This window comes from Antrostomus carolinensis, unplaced genomic scaffold (genome assembly GCF_000700745.2).
Source record: "Antrostomus carolinensis isolate BGI_N321 unplaced genomic scaffold, ASM70074v2 scaffold38127, whole genome shotgun sequence".
NCBI lineage: Eukaryota > Metazoa > Chordata > Aves > Caprimulgiformes > Caprimulgidae > Antrostomus > Antrostomus carolinensis.
The window spans coordinates 172-10183 of NW_010330182.1; the positions used below are offsets into that span (position 1 = coordinate 172).

Consider the following 10012-nt stretch of genomic DNA (forward strand, 5'->3'; position numbering starts at 1 on the left):
TGTGGCGGGTAAATAGAGCTGTGATGGATGGCCTGGCGGGATTGCAGCAGCTGCAGAGGAGACCCATTAGTGTAAGTCATCTACTTAGTGTTTATGGCTTAAACTGTCACCTCAGCTCACGCTGGCGGGCGAGGAACCTGCAGGATGTCTGCTGCACGGAAAGCCTGTGTGCGAAGGGCTGCGGAGCTTCCCCTGCGCGCGAGCGTGCGGGGCTGCAGCCTCTGTGAGAGGGTGGGGGAAGCACCCACCGGCTTTGTTTTGGCTTCCCCTGCGCTGGCGCTGACCTGCAGGCAGACCTCAGCTGTGCTTACTGCTAAACCTGCCACAGACCGAGTCACCCTCATCTGCTCCCTCTAGGCTGAGGCAGAAGTGGCATCTTTGAATCGCCGTATCCAGCTGGTGGAGGAGGAGTTAGACCGAGCCCAGGAGCGCCTTGCCACAGCTCTGCAGAAGCTAGAAGAGGCAGAGAAGGCTGCAGATGAAAGTGAAAGGTGAGCAAGGGCTGCTGCTCTTCCTCTGTCAGACGTCTCAGACATGTTCCTGACTGAGAGCCCAGTGCCATCAACCTCTTGGGCTCCCTGGAGGGTGGGAAGTAGATCCCACATCAAGGCCAGATGTGGGAGTTGGTACCTGCTTATGTGGAGCAACTAAAACAATGCTGTTGGCCTTGAGTGGGTGTTTTGGAACCTGAGGCTAAGGAGCAAGTACGCTCTGCGTGCTCCCACACATCCCCGCCTCCAAAGGAGGAGAAATAAGTGGGTTCTGGGACACTGTTGACTTGTAAAGGTGGCTGCTGGTGGGGAAGCTTCTCTTCCCTTTGCCAACATCTTCCTTTCTATCAGACATCCCCTGAGCTGCTGGTGTGATTCAGAAGGGAGTGGTCCACTTCCAGTTGGCTGATGTGCTTCCTCGGTGCACACGTTGTAGTGAGCAGCCTGACCCAGCTGATGTCCTGCTGTACAGATGGACTTGGCTCTTCCTGCATTCCAGCCTGGAAAGTGCTTGGCTCAGCTGTGTGGCGTCCCTAAGACAGCCTGGCTTGTTCTTCTTGGCAGCACCACATTTCTCTTGGTCCAGGAGCCCAATGAGCTGCTGGAGTAATGCTCCAAGGAATGGTTAATTCTGAGCAGTTGAGGTTGCTGTATTTGCATCAGCCTAGCAGGCTTCCCCTCCTGTGCTGCCCTCCATACTTGGAGGTGCTGTGGCTCATAAGGAAGCAGTGTGGTCCCAGGGGAGCACTGCTAACACTCTGAAACCCATGACACTGCTGGCTCGTACAGGATTGTTTTATACATCTCCCTTCCTTGGGCTTTCTTTTGGGCAGAGGCATGAAAGTCATTGAAAACAGAGCTCTGAAGGATGAGGAGAAGATGGAACTGCAGGAGATCCAGCTCAAGGAAGCCAAGCACATCGCAGAAGAGGCAGACAGGAAGTATGAGGAGGTGAGACCTTTGGATGTTCTACTCCAGCTGACCCTGGCCAGGGGAGCCGGCTCCTCTTCCTGCTGCCAGGGCTTTCCTCAGCAAACCTGGGGGGAGAGGCTGGCTCTGAGCAGAGCTCCATCCGCGCTCCCCGTAGCCAAAACACTCTGGCAGCTCCAGTGACTCCTGCAGGTGTTCCCTTTACTGTCTTACACAGCCTCTAAGTACAGAATCATCTTCCTTCCTCTTTACTCTGTTTTTTCCATCCAGGTTGCTCGGAAACTGGTGATCATAGAAGGAGATCTGGAGCGTACTGAAGAGAGAGCTGAGCTTGCAGAGTCGTGAGTAATCTGCTCGCACGTAACTGCCACGACTACCTTTGCATGGGAACTAACACGGCATTTCTAACCTTGTTACACAAGGCCTGAAGCACAGGAGGGGTTTAGATCCTCAGGTGAAAGAGTTGGGAGCACTCTCCTGCTCGGAACAGGATTGGATCCGCTGAGGATGTGGAGTTTGCGATGACATGATTTGCCTTGTAGTGGAAATGTTCTGCCTCTTTGCATGGAGGGACTCGCTAGTTAGTGAGGCCAGAGAGTCCTGCACTCGGTATTCACCAGCACTGCGTTGTGTGCATGGTCACTGGATCCTTACACGCTGTGTACAGCACTTATCCTAAAGCAGCAGAAGCCTCCCAGACTGGGAGCTGAAGTGGCATGTGGGATGTCCAAGGACACAACTATGGCTGAGGTCTGGCCTCTTAAAATATTTGCAGTAACCTCTACAGACTTCAGCACTGCTGAGCAGGCAGCTGGACTTCCTCTGTTTGGAGCAGACACAGAGATTGTGGTGTCTGGGCTCCTTTCACGTGTGTGGATGCTTTAGCTGATCCTTGAGGAGCTGGTCAGGACCTTTCTGTACTCTGGGCCTTGTCTAACAAAGTTTGTGTGTATGCAGCAGCACTGTGCTTCCTGCCCAGACATGCATGTCGTGACCATGACTTCTTTGTGTTTTTCCCCTGCCCCCTTTTTTGGCTCTGCGGTGTTGTGTTCTTGGTGCTCCTTTTGACCCTTGCCCCCACCTGGCTTGTGCCATCGTGTGACCGTCACTAACAGTCGTTGCCGGGAGCTGCGGGAGCAGATCAGAGTGATGGACCAGAACTTGAAGTGTCTGTCTGTTGCAGAAGAAAAGGTACTAACCTTTCCCTTCTTGAACCATTAAACCAGAACTCTTGTGGCCTTCTTGCAACGCTCCTTCCCTCAGCTTAACTGCGTCTTTCTCTCTCCTGGAATGTTCTGTCCTCTCTGCCCATAAATCCTCCTGTCTGAGTGGTGGTGGCTGTCCATCTGTCCATCAGAACAGCTTCTCTCCTTACAGCAAACTAAACACGCAGTTTCTACTTGAGGACTCCAGGCCCAGCAGAAATCTGTGTCCACATCTCCTCTGCTCAGCCCGGTGCCCTGCGCATGTGCTGGCAGAACGTTTAAAACATGAACGTGGAGGTGGGAAGGGAACTTGCTTTCCACACAAGTGCCTGAAAGCAGGGCCCCATCCTGGCTGATTGCAGACCATCTCCTAAAGAGCTTCCCTGCCTTCCCTGCACGTGGATTCACTTCTCGTCTCTCCTGTCTTTTCCTCCCATTTCTTCTTTTTCTTTTTCTCGCTCCTTTCTTTATGAAACCCCACAGTAAATGTTCCGAGCTGGAAGAAGAGCTGAAGAATGTCACCAACAATCTCAAGTCTCTTGAGGCTCAGGCTGAGAAGGTAGGGCTGCTTGTCCAAGGGCCAGAAACATTTCTGTTTTACCAGGAGGGTGTGTGACAGCGGAGCTTCCACTGGGATGGAAATGATGCAACTGCAGCCTTAAGCAAGCGAGGAGGGCTGTGCTGGCTCTCTGGGAGAGCTAACGGATTTTGGTGCAGGGCTGATGTTGACTGTAGAAGCCAGGAGTGCGGGAAGTCTGGCTCCCCCTCCCTGCCCTGGGGCAGACTCCATCAGTCAAGATGTTTACGCTGCTGGGATGAGAATCTCTCTGTGCCCAAGTTTGTGTTACGTGTGTGATGTGGGACTTGCTGCCTGACCCAGTTCTGTTGGACTAGGGTAGAGGTGTGAACAACTCCCAGTTGGAAGTTTCTGTGGGCACGTGCACTGCAGTGAGGAGTTTAAGTCTCCCTCTGTAGCTGTGGGCTCTCTGGAGTGGGAGGTACCTGAGGCTGCTGATTGCTGACTGCTCTCCTTTTCCACAGTACTCTCAAAAAGAGGATAAATATGAAGAAGAGATCAAGATCCTGACTGATAAACTGAAAGAGGTGAGTGACTGTGTTGGGATGGCCTAACTGGGTGAGCTGGCCTCAGCTTGATTGGGAAGGGACATGGAAAGTGCGAGCCTTCATCTCCTCAGGCTGATACCTTTGCTGTATCCCAAAGCTGTTGCACTGACTGTCTCGCTTCTGCCTGGCAGGCGGAGACCCGGGCTGAATTCGCTGAACGCTCCGTGGCCAAGCTGGAGAAGACCATTGATGATTTGGAAGGTACATTCTGGGAAAGGGAAGTCAAAGAGTATGTGGTGAGGAGTGAGGAAGGCTGTCTCCCAGATAACTGGAGAGCGGAGCCACTGCTCTGCTCCTCAGTACTTGAAGCATGACCTAACTTGGCTTCCCCGATGAGGCTTGGTGCCTCTGGGCTCAAGATTCCTGCCCCGTATATCTGCTCTGAAAACAGCTGTGCTGTGGCAGACCTCAAGCTCTTGATCCAACCACCTTGCCACATCTGACTGATAGTGACAGTGTGGCTGGTGTATCTTGGTTGTGATGTCCCCAGGAATGTAACTGAATTCCTCTGCCCCAGTTTAACTCAGTTTAAGGAGTGGTTTAGGAATAGGCCTGAACTCAAAGGGATCGGTTACAGTGACATGCTTGTGTGCAGAATCTCACGCTGTGGCTGCAGACAGCGTTACTGCAAGTCACCCACAGTAGTCAGTGAGTCTTGAAACAGCCATCACGAAGACCTAGGACTCCCCAGTGTCGGTCCTGCTTCAAGATTAAATCACCAGAAGCCCCGTCCGTGCAGCGTGGGGGTCAGCCTGTGCCCAGGATGGGTTCCTTTCCTCCTCCTGTTCCCAGTTTCCCAGTACTTCAGGTCACTCCTGAGGCCAGCTGTCAGAGTCCTGCCTTTCCCCAAGCCCTGGAAGGAGAAGGTTCCAGCTGCCTCTGTTAAATCTTCAGCTGTGGCTGGATTCTTCTGTGGCCAGCTGTGGCTGGAGTGGTGGTGCTGATAAAACAAAACTCTTACAGGCCTCCTGCCTCAACCACAGCATGTGCCTTTGTAGCCTTTTAGTGCCAGGTCTTGGAGATTCAAAGCCACATCCTACAGTCTGGAGTTGCTCAGGAGGTTGTTTTCTATCTAGAAATAGCAATGGTGTCAGCTGAGCTGTTCCAGAACTGCTGCCAAGCAGCAATCTGAACCACCTCATGATCCAGGGCAAGCTTTAATTGAGAACTGCAAAAACTCCTCCAAATCCCTACATGTTCCCCTCGAAACATGTTGATGGAGAGTTGGCTCCGGTCTCCAGCCTTGCTGCTGAAGTGACCTAGTTTATGACAACTGACAAAGTTCTCTGGGCTCTGTGAAGCCGTTAACAGCATCACCAGCTGTACCTCAGCCTAGGCAGCCAGAGCTGGGAGCAGTCTGTGCCAGCTCTGCGCAGCGCTCAAGGAGCATCAGTAGGAGTTTCAGGACTGCCTCCTCCCCTGAAGGTGGGTGATCTGCCCATATGCTCCATTATCTGATGGAGAACACAGGTGTGGCCTGGCTGTTGGCTCACCCAGCCTTGCTGTGACTACAGAGTGGGAATTCCCTCTGATGCCAAGGACTATTATGTGACTGACTTCTCCCAAGCAGGTTTTTGTATTGAGGTTGAAGGTGAGAACAAAGCACCTCTATTGATCTGTGCCTTTCTGAGGCGTAGCAGGCTTCTCCCTAAGAGGATGGAGTTGCCCTTCCCTGCTACTCCTCCTGTCAGTGGTTCTCGCTGACCTTGCTGGGCAGCTTGTTCTCAAAAGCTGATGTGGTTTGAGTTCTTGGCTCTGCTCCCCTTGGAGCTGGCTTGTAACCCTGGAAGGCACTTACTGGTCAGACTGTCCTCAGGCTGTCGGAACCCTCCCATTCATTGAACTCATGTGGAGTCGTGATGGCTCCACATCTAACTTCATTTTCTTCTGGTCATGAATCCCATGCTGCTTTTCCTGCCCCAGGGTGTTGGAAGAACTCCTCTGCCTTCCCTCATTGTTTCCCTTTTGTTCTCCTCCTAAACCTCTTCTAGATGAGCTCTATGCCCAGAAACTGAAGTACAAAGCAATTAGTGAGGAACTGGACCACGCCCTGAATGACATGACTTCCATGTAAATATGAGCTGGCTGGTGTTTGCCTCTCGCTTCAGCAGGCTAGACCGCCAGAGCTTGCTTGGTTTGCTGTGATTTTTCGTAGTTGGAGAATCAATGGCACTGTGTCTAGGTTACTTCTACAGATCTCTGCCTCCAGGATTGTGGAGGCTTCCCTGCAGCATGCTCTACTCTAACTCTAGGTCCTTGTGATCTGCATGTGTAACATGAAGTGCTGTGCTGGCCTGAAAGAGTTCTGACTTGAACTCTACGAGTGCAATTCCCAGCCCCACTGGGAGAAGCTTCCTAAGGTTAATGTGGCTTAGGTGCCTGCTGGAGCCACTGGGCCGTAGTCTCAGGATTCCTCCTGGAAGAGGCTATGGATAGTGCTCGAGTGGATTCCTTAGGAACTGCTGTAACAGGCTGGAGATGGGCTGGATCACGAACTGATCTGTGGAAGTAGCTGAACTCGTATCTTTCTGCAACTTTGCTACTCGGCTTTGTTCGGATTTGCGGTGGGTTCTGCTAACAGCTGCTCCGCACAGTCCTGACCACTAACCATGGAGAGGCCGGTATCTGCACTGCAGGGGAAGAGCCTCAGTGCTCCCTGAGCCACGTCTGCTCTGCACAAACACTTCAGCTTCTCTTAAAATTAGTGTCTCCTTCTGTCTCACACAGATAAGTCTTGCGATTCCAAACTCCACTTTGGATTTGCCTCTCTGCTTGGTGGCTTGTTCTGCATCTGCACCCTGCATTCGTGCTCTCGTCATCTCACTCTGAATTCCAGTACCTTTTTCCAGTGCTTGTGCACAGGGCGTCCCTGGGAACCAGTGTTGTAAAGATGCTGAAGCTGGACAGCAGCAGCCCCTCAGTTATGCTGCACTTGCTCCTAAACAAAGCTCCCTCTGTTTGACCTGATGTGCCAGACACTGCCGTGCTCTGAGGGGCTGCCCCTTCCATGTCTGGGTGTAGCTGAGAGTGTTGTTCTCATCTGCATATCTTGTGTAGAGCCATAAAGCTCCTTTTGTATTTCTCTTGCCTCTTGCCTGAGCATGATGTCACCTTTTTCTTTTTTTTTAAGGAAAACAACTCTTGTATAAATGGAATGGAATGGCTGGTGCTTTTGAGAAAGGGGTTTCTAGTGACCACTTGTTGCTTTAGAGTGACTGTTTCAACGTTGCCTTCAAACCAGTGTCACCCTCATCACGCTTGGTGGAATACACAGACTTTATTAACGCCCTGGATTTATCCCTTTGGGTGTCTTATTGGCTCACAGATGTGAATTGCAGCTCTGCAGACAGTGCCCGGGTGTGCAGCATGTTCTGTAGGGTCAAGCAGGAGGTGGGGGTCTGTAACAGGGACTCCTTGAGCTGTGCCTGCTTCAGCCTGGCTGAAGACACTCCTCACTCACGCCTGCCTGCTCTGTAGGCTTCACCGGCGCCGTTTGCCAAACGCTGGCTTGCAGTGGGAAGTCACCACACCTGATTGTCACTAGGTCACTGGTAGGGTGTGAAAGCTAATAAATACCGAGTGGGCTCTGGCTGGTTTCCAGTTGGACAGGCCTGGTTGGGGGCGAGGTGCTGCCTGTGGCTGTGGGGGGATGTCTGGCCCCTTGCTTCAGCAATGAGAACGCGCTGCAGCAGGGCTGGGGGATCCGAGCCAGGGAATCCGTGTTCTGTAGAGCCCTCCCCTCCCCGTGCAGGGGTTGAGGGCGATGGGATCCTCCTGGGAGTGTGGCATGGAGCTTCACAGCGAGCACCGGAGCTGGCAGCAGGCTGCCAACACTTGATGTGTGTCAACACTGGTCCGAGTCTGTTGCTCTGGTAACATAAATACTGATCAGCTTCTTGTGACTCTATGTGCTGCCTCATGGTGGCTTGTCAAATATTTTTTCCTTTCTGGGTTGGTTCCTCTGGCACAGTACCCGAAGAGCCCTTCGTGAGCAGAGTTTTGATGAAATGGGACATCTCCCGTGGTTCCCTCAGGTTTGTGTCACTCTGTTCTCCACACAAATGGCACCAGCAGTAAGGATAGTCCAGACACGCTGAACTGCCCCAGCCTGTTCTCACTCTGTCTTCTCTGTCAGGCCTGTCCCCTCTTTGCTGGGTCTGGGTGGGGAAGGAGGGAGTATTCCCACAAGGAATTTCAAAGGGTAATAGCTTGGAAAGCTCCAACAGATGCTGGTCTGACTCTCGTGGGGTTTGGGGCAGTAACTGTGCCCTGGAAGCACAAAGCAAGAGCCCGTAACTCCTCAGTAACCCAGACTGCAGCTGGAGTGGGCGTCTGGATCCTGTGGGAGGGGCAGGGCTTCTGTCACAAGGGTCTGGGTGTGTGGAGCTCCCAGCCCAGCCTTCAGCTGCCAGCTCTTGCCAGGTGGGAGGTGACACCCTGCGCTTGTGAAACAGTCTGTCTCCTCATGGGGAGGTCCTGTCAGCTCTGGGTTTATTCCAGTGAGGAGCTGGTGGCTCTGCTGTTGCAGGGTGGTGTTGCAAGTGATGTTATCAAAGGCTGGGCTGTGGCAGGTCCTTTCCCTGCTCGTCCTGATGGAACCCTACGCTGGGTGGTAGTTGATGGATGGATGGGTGGGTTGGTGATGCAACTTCTGCCCTCTGGGAGGTTTTGAGAGGCTTCTGGTCTGACTGGATTGCTAGGCCTGTGCAGACTGGTTACCATGAGCTGGGCTGTTGACTCAGGAGTGCTGCAAATGCAGATGAGCTGACCAGAAGGCAGGTCCTGGAGCTCCCCAGATTGTGGAGATGGCTGGTAAGGCTGCCCTGCAGGCTGGGTGGAGAAGGGAACAGGCCAAACACTGGAGCTAGCCCCAGCAGACCTGGGTAAGCCTTCCATGTGGAGCTGTTTTTGAGGTCTGGGAAGGGTCATGGTAATTATTTCAGTCAGTCTTCTCTCTCATGTGGGTGGATCATTGGGTCCCTGTCCACAAGCAGTAACACCATGAGCTGTTGCACCAGCCCATGGTCACCGGGACTGGCTGCAGTTCATTCCCATCCTCTGCTGCTCTGGAGACCCAGGACCAGCCCTGATCACCTGGGGCTGGAGACTGGTGTCAGGGCACCCACCCTACCTGCTCAGAGCCGGATGGAGGCCGGGGAGCCAGTCCCTAGCAGCAGCTGATGTGCAAGGTGGGCTCTGGTGTAGGCCAGGATGGAGTGTACCCATCCTCCACACCACAGCTTCCCTCAGCTTCTAGTTTCATAGCAGTGGGACAGGAGCTGTTGGCCTCTCTGGCTGTTGCATGGTCCCTTGGTGGCTTTAAAGAAGGGACAATCAATTACTACCCTCTGTCCTGCAGAGTGAGGTGCAGCTGGAGCAGGTGCTGAGGGCTGAGGAGAACTGATTGATCTTCACCCCTTGTGTGTGGCTGTCACACTGGAGGGACTGGGATGAGACTCTCTGGGGAGGGGGATGTCTTTGGCCGTTCCATGTGAACAGCTTGACTCAGTGTCTTGAATTTTACCTGGCCAGGTCTTGTTTGAAGGTAAAATATTTGTAGGTTGAAAGCAATGAGGAATGGTGTCGATCCCCTTCAGAGGGTGCCCTCGATTCCCAGGGACCTTGTAGCAGAGGATTTGAGAAGAAGCCCAAGGCCAGCGAGAGCTGCTGTGCTCCTCGGGCAGAGGCACCACGTTTGTGATCATTAGTTCTGCCCGGCTGGAAGCTCAGGGCTGGGACTCCCCCAGATGCAGGAACTGGAGTTGTCAGGCCAGGAGGACCCTGCCCCTGTAGGTGGGCAGAGGTGGATGCTGAATTGGTTCTCTGCAGGGCTGGTTGTGGCTGACAGGCTGTGTGGTGGGACAGTGGCTGTCCAGCCCTCAGAGGTGCCCTGTCCTGGAAGAGGATCACACTGGTTCTCCCTTTCCTTGGAGCTGCTGATGAGCATGTGTGCTTGTTACCAGCCTTGGGGATGAGCGTGGCTGCTGCAGCCCCGTAAGGACAGGGGCTGGGTGGGAGGTGGAGGTTGTCAGATGCTGTGGCAGTTTGTGCCCAGCTCACTCAGTCGTTCTGGGAGAGACATAAAACAGGAGCCCGTGCTCCTCACCTGCCTCTGTCCTGTGCCCAAAGCAGATGCTTTCTTCAGCCCTTGTCTAGATGTGGTGGGTTGTCAGTGTGGCACAAAGGTGTGTCCTTGAAGGAGCGTCCTCCAGGTCAGGTGTGAGATGCTGTCACTCGAGGTTCTTCTTTCCTGTGCAACCT

At 53.4% G+C, this 10012-nt stretch overlaps 1 protein-coding gene across 7 annotated transcripts in view; it reads left to right on the forward strand.

Moving 5' to 3' along the window:
• The first annotated feature begins 361 nt into the window (after positions 1-361).
• The window catches only part of TPM3 (tropomyosin 3), a 12279-nt gene continuing 2628 nt past the window's right edge, over positions 362-10012 (forward strand). For 2 of the 7 annotated variants that reach the window (XM_029086168.1, XM_010172849.2), the window contains exons 1-6: positions 362-491; positions 1325-1442; positions 1692-1762; positions 3110-3185; positions 3668-3730; positions 3883-3952. In XM_029086168.1, coding sequence (XP_028942001.1) covers positions 1329-1442; positions 1692-1762; positions 3110-3185; positions 3668-3730; positions 3883-3952 — 394 coding nt within the window. In that variant the 5' untranslated portion in view covers positions 362-491; positions 1325-1328. Of the gene's footprint in view, positions 492-1324; positions 1443-1691; positions 1763-2536; positions 2613-3109; positions 3186-3667; positions 3731-3882; positions 3953-5742; positions 5822-6478; positions 6845-7721; positions 7786-10012 lie in introns of those variants that run through there. The other 5 variants (XM_029086169.1, XM_010172846.2, XM_010172847.1 and 2 more) reach the window with 5 other exon arrangements.